The sequence below is a fragment of the Coffea arabica genome, chromosome 8e (genome assembly GCF_036785885.1).
Source record: "Coffea arabica cultivar ET-39 chromosome 8e, Coffea Arabica ET-39 HiFi, whole genome shotgun sequence".
Lineage (NCBI taxonomy): Eukaryota > Viridiplantae > Streptophyta > Magnoliopsida > Gentianales > Rubiaceae > Coffea > Coffea arabica.
Window position 1 is genome coordinate 13,282,952 of NC_092324.1, and position 20,425 is coordinate 13,303,376.

Here is a 20,425-nt window from a genome sequence, read left to right on the forward strand (position 1 = left end):
GTTTAGCTATAAGCATAGTTGATTCACTACGAGAGTAGACTTCCTAGACATTAGGAAATTACGTCATAACTAGCCAAGATAATAGCATTCACTTAACCGGTAATCTCATTTGCAAGAGTAGTAAGGAATTCCATATCTCTAGGAGTTTTCTAGTGTTATTTTCATTAATTTTATGGTTATGGTAGTCTAGATAATAAAGGAGTTCGAAAAACACCGGTAATTGTCACTCTTCCCTGTGGGATTGACCCTTAATACCCTATACTCGTTCACAATTCGTATACTTGCGATAAATCGCGTGTGGAATATTTAGAATTTATAAATGTAAAACTTGATTGTAGATGCGCAAATTGTACATGTATACCCCGCTCACGTCAGTAGTTGCAACAATATAATGTGATAATTTCAAAAACCTCCCCTAAGATTTTTGACAATTTCACCAAGTTTCCCTAAGGTTTGATAGTTTCAGTAACCAAACGTTAAAATAATATTGATTTGGTCAAATGTTTAATTTTAATTTACTTTCCTGCAATTGTAAGACTATCTAGCACAATTATAAGGAACATGTGCCAAATTTTTCATGCCTATGTCTATTGTTTGATAAACAACTGTAATAATAATTTTATCACTATCATAGGATACTTTTGATGGTGTTTAACTAGGGATTTAAATTTATAAAATAGAAAAGAAAGTGCTAGAATAATTATTTTAAAGTTAATAAATTTTTGAGTGGTGGAACTACTATAATTTAATAGTAGTTTTGCACCTTTTTTCTAGATTTATTATTGATTTTGAAACCAAAAAAAAGAAGAAAATAAAGATCAATAGAAATGTTAGATCATATTTAAATTTAACTCATTAAAAAATAACACTAGCTCGACATTTGGTTATAATAGAAGTTAAAGGCAATAGTAGTAGTTTTATGATTTTGCTAGTAAAGAATAAAAAAGAGGAATAAGAAGGAAAAAGAACAAAAAATAATTTTAAAACTCATTCTTAGTATGTGCATACCAATCAAGAGAATTTCATTAAAATGTTTAAGGTAGTTGTCATTTTAAACGGCAAGGATGCTATATATAATTTTTAAATCCTTGAGAGAGTTCAATGAAATTATCAAAAACCTCAAAGGAGGTTTCTAAAATTATCCCTAATATAATAGAGGATAAATGACTCCGATAGTCCCTCAGTTCTTACCAGTGGTTTTATTTGGCCCCTTGACCATTCGAAGTGTTCATTAGGCCTTTCAATTTAGGAAAAATGGCCAACTTCATCCCTTAAATTTTTTTTACTGGAGTCAATTTAGTCCCTAACTTTTATTTCTGACAAGTTTGATACTTGAACTTATTTTGCAGTTGCAATTAAAAAACTTCGCAGTAGCACTATTACCTAAAACTAATTTAACTCCTAATTGACTAATTAAATAGATGTATTATGAGAACATCACTCACGGGGCTGTAATAACAAGTAAGTCATGTAAAAGTCACTAGATAAAACTTTTAAATCATATAAAAAATCACCATATAAAATTTTTTAAAGTTTAATCTTGTGATATTTTACACAATTTATTTGATTTATTACAATTTTGTGAGTGACATTCTCAAAATACCCTTGTTTAGTTGATCAATTAAGAGTCAGATTGGTATTAGGTGGTGCTGCTGCTAGGAGGTCCTTAATTGGGACCACAAAATAAGTTCACATATCAAATTAGTTAGGAACACTAGTGAAAAAGTTTAGGAACAAAATTGGCCATTTTCCCTTTAATTTATAAATTGGTTCAAATGGTCCCATCAAGTCATGTGTGAGTATCTTGATTTCACTTTGTCCCCCGTGGTTCGATTTATGTTACTTCTCTAAGTTTAGAAGTAAGACACATTAGCCAATTTTATTCGTTTTTGTCAGATATTTAATAGTTTGCTACGTTGATTAAAAACATTAGAACACTATTCTTCTTGCAATATGCCTAAATCTAAAACTTTTATAAAAGTTATCTTTTAACAAATTATAAGCTTAATAAGACCTTATATTTATAAAATTCCGCTAAATTAATTATTATTACTTTTGCTTCATCATGATTCGATTGTTACTCTATTAAATTAAAGAAATATATATAGGAACAGACAGTAGTTGAACAGAAACAAGATAAAATCTAAAGGTAAATACGTGATTGTGTTTATGCCTTATTTGCTAAAGGAGATTCATTATTGTCAGCGACTTGGCTATTTTATATCTCTCTATACCATCAAAATGGCAAAATTCGACTATTTTGTAGGCTTGGGAGGATCAAACTTACATTAAACTAGATCTTAGTTGGAAAAAAAATAAAAATTATTTTACTTAGAATTGTTCTCGGGTCCAACTAAGGCCAAATTCAAATGTTTGAAGACCTAATAGACATCTTTAAAATCAACTATTAATTGCATAACTAAAACTATTAAAAAAGATTAGTGTCTTATTTTTATGCTCAGAGACGGAAAATATACATATGATCAAACCTTAGAGGGTAAAGTGAAGAATGCCATACTTAGATTTAACTTCAAAGAAACCATTAAAATCAAATTTATAAGTTAAGGGATCTAGCAAATGCTTTTGGGAGTTGGGGGAACAAATAGGATCATTGATAAAAGTTGGGTGACTATTAAAGTCTGTAACCCTATGTTAGATTGATTGCTATTTTTGTGACCTCAATCAAATGAATAGCTGAACACTAGTGTTTGAACATAAGTTGCAAATTTGTGCTACAAGCTACATTTTAGACTATGGCATAGTTGTTGGTCTCACTTTAACTAGTTATTCAATTACATCCATCTAAGCTTCAGTTCGAGAATTAGTTATCAAGTACACGAGTTAAAAATAAAAGATGATAAAATTGTTAGGCATGCACGTAATGTCACAAAAGAAAGGTTTTATGGTTAGAATTGTAAAAGCCTGATCATTCAAGTACAAAATGGTGTATTACCTTCATTTTAGTCTTCAACTAGCATTTTGTCCCGTTCTATGCATGTCAACTACAAATGGTTGAAAATAATTTAATTTTTAAAATTAAATATTTAATGTGAGAACCCGTAATTTTCTTAATTGCTAGGTTTTATTTTCTATTAATTGCACGCTTTTCCACATTTTATTTATTCGAAAAATTGTGAAAATAAATTTTAAGAGTAAAGATGGTTTTGAAATCATTTTTCCGAGTATAAGTTAGCTTATGAGATTTTAGAAGTGGATACCGGGCGTGGGACCCGCTAGTACGGTAAGTTTGATAAAATTCGGCCAATTAGGTTAAGTTGTGTATACCGGGTTTAATTTATCAGGTGTGAAGAGATAATTAGAAGTTATTTAGATGGATTATCATTGAAGAGACAAAAGGATAGAGTTGCATCAAATAAGGGTGACAAGTGTCACCTTGTGGTTTATTCTTGACTTTGACCATTTTACTTACCTTTACCAATTAACCAAAATTGACCAAAAAATTCATCACTTTCATTCTTCTCTTGGCCGAATTTCTTGGAGAGAAAAGAGAGAAAAACCTTCAACATCTTCCTTCCATAACTTGCTCCAATCTTCAAATCTAACCAATAAAACTTCAAATCACTCCATAAAAACTCTTCTCTAGGTAGGATTAAGGTTCTTGGTGAAGTGATTTGGAAGAAATTGGTGCTAAGTAGCTTCCTTTCTTGAGGTTGCAAGGTGAGTAGCTAGGGAATTCTTTCCTTGGTATTGATAATGTCAAATTAATGACTTTTGGTGGCTAAAGATGTGATTTGGTGAAAGATTTCTTGATTTTAGTGAGATTGATGACATTTTTTCTATTTATTCATGATTTTTCTGTTTTAATATGATTACCATTGTGTGGCCATGTATGATGGTTGGAAATGATCTAGAATGAAGCTTGAATGCGTAAATTGTGGTGGTTTGCGGAAAATTTCCGCATTTGACGGAAAATTTCAGAAGTTAGGGTTTCATGTAACCCCCTTTCTGCCCGGTACTGTTTCCCTTAGTTAGAGGCCGAATTAGCCTTGGCTTAAAACATTAAAGTTGTAGATAATGATGTTTTATAGTAGCCTGAAAAATTTCAGCTCAATCGGAGCAACGTAACCTGTGAAAAGACCGAATTACCCCTGCTGCCCTGTAGTTACCCGAGACTGAGAATCCGCTTCTGTAATTGGTTAGTTTGACCGGGAATAATACTGATTTGGTTGTTGATGTATTCTTAAGAAATATAGCCTAGTATCTTAGCTTTCGTATGGCTTTGGAATCAAGTGAATTGGACTTTGGTATCCTGAATTATGGGTGTTTAACCAGAATGCGGTTCATTAACCTGTTTATACGGTTCTGGTTTGGTACATTGCGATTTTGACTTAGTTGTACTACAAACTGGACTGAGTGGCCTTCTTCAACATTGTAGCCCTTTCTGTTAGCTTCGAAACGGTGTATGTTGCACCTCCATCCGATAATCATAGTGCCGGTTGTATCCAATACTCTTAATGACGTCAAAACTGTTTTTGGGTTTTAGGGCTTGACTTTCATTTCCGGTCATTTTCCTAGCTAAATTTTGTACTTGAATGACTTTGAGCCTATTCAACGGCTGTTGTGATGAATTTATATTTTGTATGACTTTGGGACTGGCTGAGGAAAATAATGAAGCCATGACGGCTGGAAAAGTAAGCAAATTTAGGGGAAATGCTGTCCAATTTTCTAGGCCGTTTAGTCTCTTTAGGTTTGAGTTGCCTTTTGAAAGTCATATTTTATTCTTTTGTACTAGTATTTACCATGGAAAGGCGTACGACGTGTAGTCGAGCCTCACTTGTGCATTCCGTTTACTCGATTTTGGATGTGAAACCTTCAATTGGTTTACTTTGATTATTTAGGGTTTCTTGGCGATTAAAGCCAATCTGAAGTGAAAACTTTTGAAGTATCTGTACTTGAACCGGTGAGTGTACCACTCCCCTCACTTGTTGTTTAACTCGATTTCTGTACATGCAATCTGTGATATGAACGACTGAACTATCTATTTATTTTGTTTGAGACGAGGGTGTACTTTATCACACTCGTTCTCTTGTCTGTTCATATGCCAATTTTTGGTGTGAATCTGAATCTGTTATCTGTATCTGTATCTGTATCTGTATCTGTATCTGTTCTGACGTCGTTTGGAAGCTTGTATCCAACGACCTTTCTGTGACCTCTGAACTCAACACCTGTGGCTAGTTACTCGAGTCGGGCCGGCAAGGCCTGGTCGATTAGATAACGAACCACGGTAATCTGTTTTGGGATCTTTGGGTATTGAGACCCTTGATTTCGGTATGCTCGAGTATTACCATTTCTGAACTGATTGGAGTTCGGGCCCGGTAGGGGTATGTGAGGTGGAAGGAATCGGAGAAGGTGGAGTCTACGGTATTGGTTACTCCTTTAGCGTTGACGGAGTGTCAACTATCATTTCGATCAAGCTTCGGTGAAGCAAATGGGAATTTGGCTCCTGAGAGCCACCTGTATCCTTCCTATTTGAATCATTGTGTCTAACTACTTTACTTTACATCTGGCATGTGTACCTGATTTGTTAAATGTGAAATGCCATGATTTTACTGCTATATGTCTGGTACCTCATTGAGCGCAAGCTCACCTCTTTCTGTTACCTTTGTTTTCCTTACAGGGTTCCATGTTTTGAAACCAAGATTTTTGGAAGAAAAGAGTTGAGCCAGTTGTAGGACTTCTTTTGTTTATGCTCCTCTGTAACTGAAACCCTAATTGTATTTTGTGTAGCGTGAATACTCTGGCTTGTATTTTGGTTCATTGGTTCAAGACTCCGATATAAATATATGTATAAGTGTTTAATTGACGTCCCGTACTTCCGTATGGTTTGGTAAACTCTGTTTAACCCTTGGTGGTCTCCAATTGTACGTTTTCGTTGAGTTTTCGCGCGTACTATATAGGGTTTGTGTGATTCGACACCGTAATCTTGGCGAGAGTTGGGCAGGCGGTCCGCTGAACCCTTTGGTTCGCCTTAGGGTGAGGTGGGGCTGTCATATTTAACATATGTTATTATTTGTTCGTTAAATTTAAAATGAGTTTAAAATTTTTTACAGAATTTAGTAAAATTCTAACAAGCACTTGACTTATTAGAAAATGATATTTGGCTTGCTTATTGAAAATTTTTTACAAGATATCAACTGTTGGATAGTTAACAGATAGATGACATTAATTAGATGCTAACATGTTGAACGAAAAAGTCATAAATTTCTTCCCAAATTTGAAAAAATCAGATTTGGATTTGTTTGATTATCAAGATTTGCAAAAAAAAAAATAAAAAAAATTCAAATTTTGTTCTACTTATATCATAAACACAATTTCTAACCAACTTTTTATTTCATTTGTATCACATCACAAAAAGCGTTACAATATTATTTCAGATAAATTTTTTTTCAAATAATCTCCCATCCAAGGCAACCCAAAGATTTCGTCTCTGTAAATTGCAACTAAACCATGAGAGAGATTGAGTGTGTGTTTAGTGCTTGATACTTTGAGCTTCTAATTGGCCTACAGACTTGAGTGCCAGGAACTGTACCTGTGGACTAGGGGCCCAACTGCAAACTTGAAAAAGCTTTAAGATTTAATCATCTATCCCTTACTTTTGCCAATGGGAGAAACCGCAACTTTGATGGGAAATTAATGGGCCACAAGAGTTTGGTTTGTTTCCACAAAGCCACATTCATCGGAAATGAATGCATACACATAAGCGTTAATATTATGATGTTGTACTTGGCCACGACAATATACTCAAGAATCTTTGAAAATTGAGATACAACACAATGGAGAATATTCTTTGTTTCGTTCAACGGAAAATGCTGTGGTGACCTCAACTTACCATAGTTTAATACCAATTTCGTCAAGCAAGTGGTAAATTCAATTATAAAATAGATTGGTTTGCTAGGTTATTAGTAATTTTCACTAGCAAAAAATAAAAAAAATGTTGCAATTAAAATTAATTGATAATGTGTGGACTAGTCCACTGGATTTGAGCTTTAATTAGCTTTCCTCTTGTTTCTACACAATAGGACTTATTTTGTTTCCCCTTTTTTTTTTTTCTCTTTTGTGCTTTCTTCCATTATGGACCACAAAAACGTTTGTATTCTGAATTTAAACTTAAGAAATTATTTTGATATAAATACTTGTACCCCCAAACTTGAGAATATAGTATGTAGTAAAAACTGTTTTCTTGCATATTACTTTTGCCCCATAAAAACTTCAATGACCCAATTTACAGATATAAATTTTTTTATCCAAAAAAAAACTATTTTGATTAAGTGTATGGCCTCCAAAATTATATATTTCATTTTCTTCCTCCTCCCTACCAAATTGAAAATTATTGTTCAGCTAGTGTAACCCACAACAGTGGAATGGATACATATAGATTATAACTCATGAAGAATTTTACTATTAATGATCAACAATCAGTGGGATGATAATTAACAACATTTTGGAATAAATTCACATAGGATAATACTTGAACTCTAGTTGCCTTATCGCTGGATCAAGGCTTCATTTGACTAATTATATTTTATGGGTATAATTAGCAACTCTTAATCTTGTGTCGACCTTCTATATATCAAAAGAATACCATTACATGCTCACTCTTCATGTATTATGATAGTAGTCTTTAGAGTATATATTTTCTATTTGAGATAATTAAGTGTCCAATGTATATGAATAAAAGCTACTCCTGGCCATAATAAACAAAGTAGAAATGTAAAGAAACGAAACTCTATGTAAATTAGTTACTGAAAAATCACTAACACAAGGTGAGATTGAAATTTAATGAGATAGAGGCAGGTTCAGTTGAATTCTGTCCAATTCTATTGAATTCAAAATTTGATATAAACTCATACAAATCTAATGTAACCATTTTATTTTTATACATCAAACTCAATGGATAAGACACTAAACCTTGTCAGAATTATACCTGCTAAACGCATAAAACTCAACTAAATCTGCCTCCTTTTTTAATTTAATATATTAAAACTCGTTTGCTTTTGGAGTTCAAATGGTATTGCTCGGTTGCAAGCCATCACGCAATACTCCACAATATTTGGAGGTTGAGTAGTGTCCTTGCCTTCTATTAACACTCATCCACTATACAAGTGGCCTATATATCTTAGTCGATATTCTTCTATGCTCTACACATCTCAATAAACATAGTGCATATTGCTAGCTTTTCTCATGGGATTTGAGGTGAAATTCATCAGGAAAACTATTGTAAAAGCTATAGGTCCCTTGCCAGATTCTCACATTCTCACTCTTTCGAACCTCGATCTCTTATCAGGACGGTTTCCTGTCACCTATTTTTACTTCTACAACAAGCCTCAGGATCATATACCAACTCCTTTTCCTGCCCTTAAAGATTCTTTGGCCAAATGTCTAAGTCTTTTCTACCCGTTTGCTGGTAAAATTGTTCAAAATTCACAAACTAATGAGCCTGAGATCATCTGTGATAACAGTGGTGCTCTTCTTGTGGAAGCCAAGGCAAATATCCCTCTGAAAGAACTGGATTTCTACAACCTTGACAAATCTTTGGAAGGAAAGTTAGTCACAATCCATCAAGATTTCCCCCTACAAATCCAAGTGACGAATTATACTTGTGGAAACTTATCAATGACATTTACATTTGACCATGCCTTGGGTGATGCAAGTGCCTTTGGTAGGTTTCTTCTTACATGGTCTGAGATAGCAACTTCAAAGTCACTTTCTGGCTCACCGGATCACCGTAGAGATCTGATCCAGGCAAGGTCTCCTCCGACTTATGATCCATCTTTAGATGAAAACTTCATTTCCTGCACTTTACAAGACATAGCCAACATTCCAACGGGCAATAAAGTGTTGAAGAGGCTGTATTATGTTGATGTGAAAAGTATTGATAGCTTGCAAAGACTTGCATCTCTTGATAGTGAAGAGAGAACCAAAATTGAGGCCTTTTCAGCTTATGTCTGGAAGATTATGGTTCGTGCAATCAATAAAAACCATGAAAAATGCAAGATGGGGTGGTTAGTCGATGGAAGAACAAGACTAGGCAAAGATAGAAACTCTATGTCCAACTACATAGGCAATGTTATATCAGTAGCGTTTGGAGATGGAGATGTCCATGGATTGAAACAAGCGTCACTAGCAGAAACTGCAACATTGGTTCATGATTCAATCTCCAAAGTAACCAATCAAGCTCATTTCTTGGATTTGATCGATTGGATTGAGTGTCACAGACCTGGATTGATGTTATCTAAGATTGTGTTAGGCCTTGGAGGTCCAGCTATTGTTGTTTCATCTGGACGAAGATTTCCAGTCTCAGAAATAGATTTTGGTTTTGGAAATCCAATCCTTGGAACAGTTTGTTCCACCATTGAAAAAATTGGAGTAGGTTACATTAACCAAAGGCCAAGTGCTAAGGGTGATGGATCTTGGATCGTCTCAGTAATCTTATGGCCTGAAATGATTGCTGCACTGGAGTCAGATCCTAATCATGTTTTTCAGCCTATGAATGCCAAATTTCTTCAACTCTAGTGCACAAATTTGTCCTAATTATATCTGCTCTCTAGATTTGCCTGTGTTGTGTTGTGATCATATATTACATTTTTTATTGAATTCATTTGAAACTTATATGGTAATTTTCTTGGGGCCAATTTTGCTTTACATCTAAATTTTGTAATAATTCCAAAATTGCACTTTATACTTTAAATTTGAACACGTTACTGCATTATCTCTTTTATCCATTCCAGTGCTCTTCCGACAACTGTGGGTGCTGGTGCTTCACTTCCACAAATGGTGGAAGTAGATTATTGCAACTGGCTGTTACAATAACAACCAAAGACAGAGAGCCGGCATTAATGAATCATATATATAGTTTCAAGATGAAACTCAACCTTGTAAGGAGAAAGGGAAAGACAGTTTAAGAGCCAAGTCAAGAATCTCATTGTAACTTTAGTTAATATTTTTACGAGCTAAGTTAGATATTGGGGACGAATTATAGGTTTTATATGGATAATTCACCACGGATGCAATTAGAGGGGTAGGAGGTTTGTTTGTTCCCCAAGAATTTCAAAAAATTTCATTTGTCCCATTAAAAACTTTAACAAAAACTTGTGTTAAAAATTTAAAAGTTGAGTAATTATCTTGGTATAAATACTTGTATCCCAAACTTGAGCACATATTATGTAGTTAAAGCTATTTTCTTGCATATTACATTTGCCCCATAAAAACTTCAATGACCCTATTTACAGATAAATTTTTGTTACCCAGAAAAAACCTATTTTGATCAAGTGTATGGCCTCCAAACTTATATATTTCATTTTCTTCCTCCCTCCCTACCAAATTGAAAATTATTGTTCCGCTAGTGCAATCCACAATAATGGAATGTATACATATAGATTAATTTCTTTCCTTCCATCACCGTCAGAGGATGAGAAAAGGAAAGAAGCTTTGCAATAACAAGGACTGATCAATGAGAAAGCAAAGAAATATGGGTTGTCAATAGTAAAATATCTGTACTAGATATAAGGACTGATCCTTGTTCTGCAGCTTGGGCCGAAAGTACTCCAACATGATATTTGATTGGAAGCTGGCCAAACTTATGAATGGTTTTCAATCAGCTCTTTAAGACTGATTAAAGCCAAACGAGGTCATGTCACATCTGGAAAAGACCAAAGAAATCTAGAGAGTTTTCGTAATAAATGACGATCACTTGCTTCCGTTTGCTTCGATTTCTTACAGTAGGTTTTAGGTCTTCTGCAATAGATTTCCGTTTTAACCTCTTCTGGCATGGAGGAAAGGCTTTGTCCTCATCATCTCATCCGATTCCATGTTCTTGTTTAATAACTTGTAAATCTGTTGTCGACGTCCTACCATCTTTAAGTGATCGTATTGGAAACATAAAGAGCACAATAACAAATCGATCCGTTTGATCCCTAAAATTTGATGGAAATCAATAAGGGTTATTAAGATTTTTGGCTATTTCCGTTACATATAAGTGACAGAAGTTAGTGTGGGGGAGGAATCTGTTAATTGGTCAAATTTTAGGGATCGATTCGTTATTTGGTCAAATCTCAAGGGGGTAAATGTAATTAACCCTAACAGTCAACGGCAAAGACTAACGGTTGAGGGACCTTTTTGTTATTTGGTCAAATCTCAGGGATCGATTTGTTATTTGGTCAAACCTCAGGGGAGGTAAATGTAATTAACCCTAGGTTTTAGGTCTTCTGCAATAGATTTCCGTTTTAACCTCTTCTGGCATGGAGGAAAGGCTTTGTCCTCATCATCTCATCTGATTCCATGTTCTTGTTTAATAACTTGTAAATCTGTTGTCGACGTCCTACCATCTTTAAGTGATCGTATTGGAAACATAAAGAGCACAAAAATTCAGAAATAAACGTTTAAACAATAGAACATCTGTTATGTCTTCACAATTGGGGGAAAACTTCACTACAATATATTTTTCTTAAACAACTCTAAAAAAAAAAAGTAGCCAAACGGGACCTAAGTGTTTAAACTATATTGGCTATGCATTTAGAGGCTTAATTTAGTGGTACAAGTGTTCAAGGCCTTTCCGTTACTAATGAAGATCATGGTGTGTATGAGAAATTCTCTTCACAATAATTTTCTTTTAACTAGAAACAACAAAACTTCACCAAAAATAAATAAAATTTCAGAGACACTGCAAATCTTATGAGGGGTTGCACATAACTTTTGACATAAAGTAAAGTAGTTAGAAAACGGGAGTGATCCCATAATTTGTGCTATATCAATATTGTTTTTTTTTTTGCAATACATCAATTTTATTGGTGATGACTATATATTTTTTTAGGGAAAATCATTTAAAACATTCCTCACATTTTGCCAAAAAAACTTATTTCGTCCCTCACTTTTAAAAGTGTAATTTTATATTCTTTGTAAATTCATATTGATCAAATTTGGTCCCCTCCTAGGTTTTTGACTAGTTTTTTTATCATAATCCACTACGTACGTACCTTGGACGTGATCATTTTTCAAGGGCAAAATTGTCAAATTAAACTTTACATAATCCAATCTATTGCCCCTCACATTTCACAAAATGAATTATTTTGTCACTCGCATTTCACAAAATGAATTTTTTCATTCCTCACATTTTACAAAATAATTTTTAAATCCCTCATTGATCATGTATATGAATAATTTTTTTAACATATATATATATTTTCACCTGAATAATACGAATAACATGTAATATATCTCTATTTGATATTGCCTGAACATATTGTTTAGGTGAAATTAAATACATATATACAGGGGTTTAAAAAAATTATTAGTTTTTCACTCATGTTCATTTCCTTTTACTAGAAAATTGAAACAAAAAATATATTTAATTCTAAACATTATCAAGTGTTTATATTAAATTAAATTTGGACAAAAAGGTAAACAAAGGCACAATATGACAAAAAGAAATAAGTGATTGACACTTTAAAATTTTAAGACAATCACAAGGCAAGAAATTCAAATGTTGGATTTAAAGATGGTGAGTAGAAATTTCAAATTTAAACTGTAATTTGTTAGCATAAGTTTAGAATTCGAGTTAGGATCGATTAATTAGATAACCTTATTACACAACTCAATAAATGAATTATTACCAAAAGCAAAAATGTCACAAATATTGAATAGATTCACACAGTGAAATCAAATAGATATATATGGGTTTAAAACAAAATTGCTAAATTTAAACTCATGCATATATTAAATGAATAGCATGTGTACAACTACAATTAGTCTGTTTAGGTGAAATCAAATAAAGATATATTACATGCTATTTATACTGTTCAGGTGAAATCAAATAAATATATATATAATTTTTTTTTACAAAAATTATTCATACACATGGTCAATGAGGGATGAAAGAATTCAGTTTGTGAAATGTGAGAGACAAAACAATTCATTTTATAAAATGTAAGGTGCTATAGATCGGATTATATAAATTTTAATTTGATAATTTTGCCCCTAAAAATGATCACACATAAGGCAGGTGATAAATTCCGACAAAAAACTAGTCAAAAACTTAGGTAAGGACAAATTTTGATCAATTTGAATTTGTAAGAGATGTAAAATTATATTTTTTAAAGTGAGGGGCAAAAAAAGTCATTTTACAAAATGTGAGGGACGTTTTGAATGATTTTTCCTATTTTTCATTTTTCTTCAAATGTCTTTTTTAGTAAATTGGCTCTACTTGAAAATTTTTGCAATTCGTGGTTTTTGTTGGAAGATTCTCAAGCAGTTTAAGTAACAAGCTTGGCAGTTTTTAAGATTAAAGTTCTCGAGTCCAATCTCTTGTGTTGAGCTCAAATGTTACTTGAATTTACTAAAAATGTTGTCAATCCTAAAGCAATGTCTTCAAAACCAGCACTGTCAGAAAATCGTTTGAGTTCACCAATTCCTGGGTTGGTTGGTGTGATTGGTTCAGCCGGCTGGGTCAACTGGTTTTCTCCGTCTTCTCTTTCATATTTCTTTGTTGGTTCAAGTAGTTATTTTCCTTCTTACGGAGGGCTATATACATTTTATAATCTTCCATGATGTCATTACATCTCAAATTGCACTTGTGTATTTTTATTTTGGATGCTTACGTTTTAAAGTATGAGAATATTTCAACCCAATGCGATACGTATTTAGAAACGTAATAGGTGAATTTGACACAAAAAATTAATACACAGTTAAAGTGAAATTTTATTTGAAATAGTTTGCTCATGACAAATGCATTTTATCCTAAAATATAATATTAGAACCGTTAATAAGCCACAAACAGTACAAGAACCTAATAAAACATTACTAATACTTCAAATTAAGTTAAACTAGGTAACCATAATTTAATTAAGACCTTGTAGCCACAAAATGACATTCAAATATGTAATTTTAAACAAAATATACTATCGAACTCCAAAAACCGATCCAACTGATTAGGTTTTACTCATTTTAAACCTTGCATCGATGGTGAGTTTTCGTAAAAATAAAATAAAATTCTCTCAACATATTTTATAATTAGTTTTTATTTCACATAAATCATATTGCTATAGTATGTTTCTCTATACAAATTTCAAAAACTTGCAATCCAAACATGCTTAATGTGCTGTTTGGCTTTGCCTAGCGTGCCAACAGAGTGGTTCCATTGAACAGGTCCAACCAAGAAGTCTAGGCTAATTTGAAAGACACTGCCCTCTACAATGATTGATGGGTTAATCTCCATGCACTCAAATGGATCCAACATCGTACTAGCGCGTTAAAAAGAGAAAAACTATGTAGTACTAAAAGTGGTTCATTGAGGTCCCTTCCTGTACGTACCCAATTGGGTCCTATAGTACACATTTTATCAGGACTTGAACTATAGAAGACCTTTGTTATTTAAGATTTTGCCATACCCTAGTTCCACTCGAGTATAATTTAAGATTTTGCTTGTACAAAACTTTGTTAAAAGAGCTTATACGGATGACTCTACACAGGATTTTTGTGAAATTCCAAGAAAAACACCTAAATAATGGCATTTGAAAATAAAGGTTGGTAAAGAATCTACAATTGATTGTGGCTGTTAAGGACACACAAGCAACTTGCAAAGCAATTTTTGAAGTTAAGTAGCAAGATTGGCCTTGCGCCAAAAATTGACAGGGTGTCGAAGCCTGCACAATAATAAAATTAAACCTAATTGCCAGTTAAAATGACCAAAACCCAATTCCAAGTACTGGAGCAGGGACTCTAGGTGTGCAATGGGTTACTTGATTCACCCTATTCCCGAAGAGTTTGCTTGATCTGATATACCCGAATGGGATGATTTTTTTCACAAATAATTATGAATTTGTAGACAGGGCAAGTAGTGTCGTATCCTTAGGGACTGGGTATATTTGTCTCTTAAGAAATTCAAAGTAACACAGGGGGTGATTTTATAGGAACGACGACAATCAATTAAATTCAAATAAGAAAATAAAAATAAATAATTAACTAGAAATTAAACAACAATTCACTGAACTTAGAATAACAATAATTAAAAGCCTAAATCAATTAACACAAGAAAACAATTAAAAATAAAATAAAGTAGGCAACTAAAAGTCAAATGGCAATTCACTAAAATCAAGGTAATATTAATTAAAGATCTAGCCAAGAAATAACTTCAGCAATGGTTCACCTAATTGATCATTGATGCAAAGCCAATTCCAATTATTTACTGATAAGTAGGTTATAACTGTCAAACAAACGATGACAGTCAACCCCTCCTTACTGTGTCGGTGATCAAGGTACGCCCGTTAATCACTGCTCTAATTAGGAAATAATCCTAGGTACGCCCGTAAGATTTAATTTCGCAATTGCCTTACGTATTAGAGGAGCCCTATTCTAACCAAATAACGCACTACCAGTGTGACAGCCCCACTTCCCCTAAGGCGAACCAAAGAGGTTAGCGGACTGTCTGCTCAACTCTCGCCAGGACTAACGGTGCAGGCAAACACGATCTAAGACGTTTCGGGAAAATAATATGCGCTCACACAAGTCGAAATCGCAAGATAGCCAAACGCAAATCAAATCGTCGGTGAGTAGTGGGTGCCATGTCATATAACTCGGAAAAATATTTCCAAACCAAATAAGACCCATAAACAGGGTTAAGCAGTGTTATATACATACGTTTGTAATTTACAAAACAAAAGCGAGATAATTAGATCAAACTACAGTTAGGGTTTTGCCCAAAAGGAGCTATTCAAAAATACATTTACATAAGCTCAACTCGGCAACCTACATGTACAACCTTTCCAAAAGTAATCAATTTCCTGTAAGGAAAACAAAAGGAACAGAGTGAGCTTACGCCCAGTGATATACTATCACTCAAGCAGCAAAGTTCATATAAGCATCAAGCTTCTCATTCCAATATATCAAAAGTAAGCAAAGGCCACATCAATAGTGTTGATAAAAGGATACGGGCGGCTCTCAAGAGCCTCTTTTCTCGCTTGCATTCTTGATCGGACCTCATTGACCCTCCGTCAATGTTTAAGAGTAACCAACCATAGACTCCACTTTACGTCCATTCCTTCCACCCAACATACTCCTACCGGGCCCGAACTCCAAACAGTAGAAATTCGGTAATACTCGAGTATACCGGAATCAAGAGTTTCACTACTTCAAGATTCCATATAACAGTCCCCATGGCTCGTCAACTTTCACGACCAAGCCCTCGCTGGCTCGATTCAATCGACTACCAATGGGGTTGAGCTCAGTAGTAACAGTAAAAGCCATTGGATCCTCGTCCAAACGACACCAAATCCAGTTTTCCATGTACATTTCAAGTACCATAGTGAAACAGTAGACAGTCGTGTATAATACAAAAGGGGGTAAGGGCGATCAAGTACACCCTCACTTTAATCAGTTTCAACAGTGCAAATAAGCATTCAAGGCATCCAGTTCAAATAAACAAAGCCACACAGTAACAAGCAAGTGAGTAGTACACTCACCAAGCAAGCAAGTGGAATTTCGTAAACTTCCGCCCAAAGAGCGTCTTTACTCACCGTCACGCCCTAAAATATTCAAATAAGCACAATAAGACTCGATTACAAGTCATAAACCAATTCTACATACTACCAAAATAGGGCTCCATAAGAATGTATAAGCACTAGAGTAAACCAGGGAAATCCGGAAATGGAATTAAGGTCTAAACCATAGAAACAGTTTTTGACATCATTTTGTGGTTTTGGCACCATTGGCACTACGATTATCGGATGGAGGTTCAATACACACCGTTTCGAAGCTAAAAGGTAGGGCTACAATGTTGAAGAAGGCTACTCAGTCCAGTTTCTAGTGCAACCAGGTCAAAAATGCAACATACCAAACCAGCACCGTCAAAACAGGTTTACAAACCGCATTCTGGCTTAAACATCATAAGTCAGGTTACCTAATTCCAAATCAAGTGATTCCAAAGACATACGAAAGCTAAGATACAAGGCTACAATTCTTAAGAAGACATCAACAACCAAATCAGAAGCATTCCCAATCAAATTAACCAATTACCAAAGCTGATTACCAAGTTCGGACAGAAACAGGGCAGCAGGGGTATTTCAGTTTTTTCACAGGTTACGTTGTTCCTATTGGCCTGAAATTTTGCAGACATCTATAAAATGTTATTCCCTACAACTTTCATGTTTTAACCCAAGGCTAATTCGGCCTCTAACTATGAGGAACAGTACCGGGCAGAATGGTTGAATTGAAACCCTAACTTCTGAAATTTTCCGGGAAATGCGGAAATTTTCCGCAACAACCACAATTTACGCATTCTAGCTCTATTCTAGATCATTTCCAACCATCATACAAGGCCACACAATAGTAATGATATGAAAACAGAAAAATTCATGATTAAATAGAAAATGCATCAAATTCTACCAAAAGTCATGAATCAACACCTAAAATCATCAATTCACCTCACACATGACAATAAATAAGCATTATTGAGTTGCAAGAAGTGTCCCTTAGTTACTCACCTTAACAACCCAAGAACGAGAGCAACTTAGCACCTTAAGCTTCCAAACCACTTCCCTAATCACCTCACAACCACTCACTTAAGGGTTTTTATGGAGTAAATCAAGATTCTAACGGTTAATTTGTGAGATTGAGCAAGAAAGAGAAGGAAGAAATTGAAGAGTTTTCCTTTCTTTTGCCTTGGAGAGGGCCGGCCAAAGCTTGCAATTTTTGGATGATTTTTGGGTCAATTTTTGATTTATTTGGTAAAGTATGAATAGTGGTCAAAAGTAAGACTAGCTCTCCAAGTGACACTTGTCACTATAATTAATACATGGTTATCCTTTTGTCTCTCCACTCTCATCCATATAACAACCTCTAATTATCTCTTCGCACCTCGTAAATTAAACTCTGTATCCCAAACTTAACTTAATTGGCCGAATTTGACCGAACTTTCCGCACTAGCGGGTCCCACGTCCGATATACGTTCTTACTTTCTCAAAATCTAACCGATACTAGAAAAATCTTCTAAAAACTATATTTACTCATAAACATTATTCAGAAAATTTTCTAATAAAGAAAATGCATAAAAGGCGTGCGAATAATTAAAATAAGGCCTAGAAATAAGGAAATTTACGGGTTCTCACAACCAGGGTTATTTCAGATTAGCCCGCATATCCCCCTGACACGAATCTAATCATGCCAGTTGTCACTATTTTGAGACAATTAAACAATTACGGATTTAACGTCCCAATTGACAATAGATTACCAAATTAACTAATTATCCGGATTCAAAACAATCAATTAATTAAATAATCATGAACATTGCAATCAAGGGATATGCGAATACCAATAAATAAAAGAAAAAGATAAAATTAAATCGATCTCACAAGTTTAGGCGAACCAAAGCCTCCGTTGCTCCTTGACTAGAGTGGAGAAATTAGTTCATGTTTGGTGCGGAAAACCCATGCAAAATTGAAACAACAGCTGCGGCCATTGTTCTTGCTCGCGCAAATTCAATTCGGCCGAAGGAATAAAGAAAAAAACGAGGGACTACGAAAAGTGGTTCAATCCCCTAATTCCCCTGACATGCCAAAAGAAAAAGCTACTATAAAGCTAACAAGGAAAAGTCAACCAAAAACTAAGCTAAGTCCCCCTAATCCTCTGCAATTTCTGGTTTTTATCTCCTGCTCCAGATATGCGGCGGCTCCCCAGGGAAAGGAACCAACCCTTCTTCGCTTCAGCCGATGCCCAAAAGAAAGGGCCCAAAGATTTTTGTCTTTTCCAAAATTGCCCCTGGGGTTACTATGTGGCTTGGACTTCTTTTCTATCAAATTGGCACTTTTTATCATATTTTCATTTTACTCCCTGAAATAAGTGAAAAATACCAAAAGTGAGTAGAATCCAATAATTAATCCACATCGGGTTAGATAATAGGAGAAATTAATAATAAAATAATTGAATAAATCGCAACCTATCAATTCCCCCCACACCTAAACCATGCTTGTCCTCAAGCATGAGAACAGCAAACAAACACCAATATTTGATAGTGGCTATTGCTCTATCCACCAAATTGCCAAGATACCAAGAAAAATAATAATCAAGCATTAATGGTCAAGTCCAAGAAACATCACTCCGGTTAGCTTCTAAACCACAAACTCCTCCAATTTCAGGTTAACTAATCTAAGAAAAAGGAATGACGCACAACATTTATCAGCAAATGGTCAAACTATTAACCAAAATCTCAACATTAAATCCATAAATCGGCAAGCTGACTATTATTATACACGAACACAACATTCGCTTTTTTTTTCTTTTTAACATTTTTTTTACTTCCATCTTTTTTTTTTTATTTTTTTGATTTTTTGCTTTTCTCAATAGTGCCAAAAGACTTAGTCGCTAGCCATTGGAGCCTTTTGACGCGAACTCTGACATTTGTTAGATGAAAGAGCTCGGTTACTCAGCTTCTATCGCCACGTGACCACGTACTCATAGCAATTACTACTTTTTGACGCGAGAATCGACACTTTTGGTGAAGATCCCCGGTTACTCGATAGTAAAGACTAGCGGAGTACAATCAACTCTTCTTCACAGCCAAATAACACAAAAACTCAAAATAACACAAAAATCAAAAGAGAATTTATATCAGATAGCCTCATTTTCAAACATGGAGAACTGAGGTTAATAACCGGACCAATTCACATGAAAATGCCAACAATCATTCCCTATACCTAGGAAAGTTAACCAAAAATTATAAATGTAAAATAATCACCGATATTCACCAAAGAGATGTTTTTGGACTCAACCACATTAACTTGATACACTTTTATTATTAAAATGTGGCAATAGCAGAAATAGAGGCAACAATCCGACATCAAACTCGGCAGTCATAGGAGAGCTAGACAGATAAATGACGGAAAGTAAACGAAAGCTAGACAAATAACAAACTAAAAATAAAGGAAAAACACCTAAAAACTAAAAACTGCTAAAACTAAAACCACAACTGATCTGATCCCCCCCACACCTAAACAATACATTGCCTTCAATATAGCAAATTAACATCACAAGTAGGGGAGAGGGTAACAAAACTTCCCTGAAGTGGGGTCAAAGTGGTGGGTGGTACCCAAATTGAGGCATAAGACTCGCATGCTGCATGAATGCGGCCAAATTCTGCACCATGCTATACACATTGTTAATTAGACGTAATCACTAAGCAATAAGCAATGAAAGTGGCACAGTAATCTTCCAAATCAACAAACAAAAGCAGAAATTACTCAACTCACGTCACTCCAATGGACTCAAGACAGAAGGCAGGAAAATAGACTCAAGTGATACCAAAAATGACCCCAACAAGGTAGGAAATAATGACAAAATGAACTCACCCCTAAAGCCCAAAAGTTGTCACCAATTAGAAAGTCTAATACATAACTCAACTGGGAGCAAATATAAGCACAAG

At 34.5% G+C, this 20,425-nt stretch overlaps 1 protein-coding gene across 1 annotated transcript; it reads left to right on the plus strand.

Annotated features, from left to right (window-relative positions):
* The first annotated feature begins 8,113 nt into the window (after window positions 1-8,113).
* LOC113703515 (coniferyl alcohol acyltransferase-like) lies at window positions 8,114-9,638 on the plus strand. Its single transcript, XM_027224908.2, has one exon. The coding sequence runs from the start codon at window positions 8,203-8,205 to the stop codon at window positions 9,532-9,534; it is 1,332 nt and encodes a 443-aa protein (XP_027080709.1). The 5' UTR covers window positions 8,114-8,202; the 3' UTR covers window positions 9,535-9,638.
* The last annotated feature ends 10,787 nt before the right edge of the window (window positions 9,639-20,425 follow it).

Bases quoted from the DNA above. Each gene is read 5' to 3' on its own strand.
- LOC113703515 (XM_027224908.2), top strand. From the start codon at position 8,203: ATGGGATTTGAGGTGAAATTCATCAGGAAAACTATTGTAAAAGCTATA.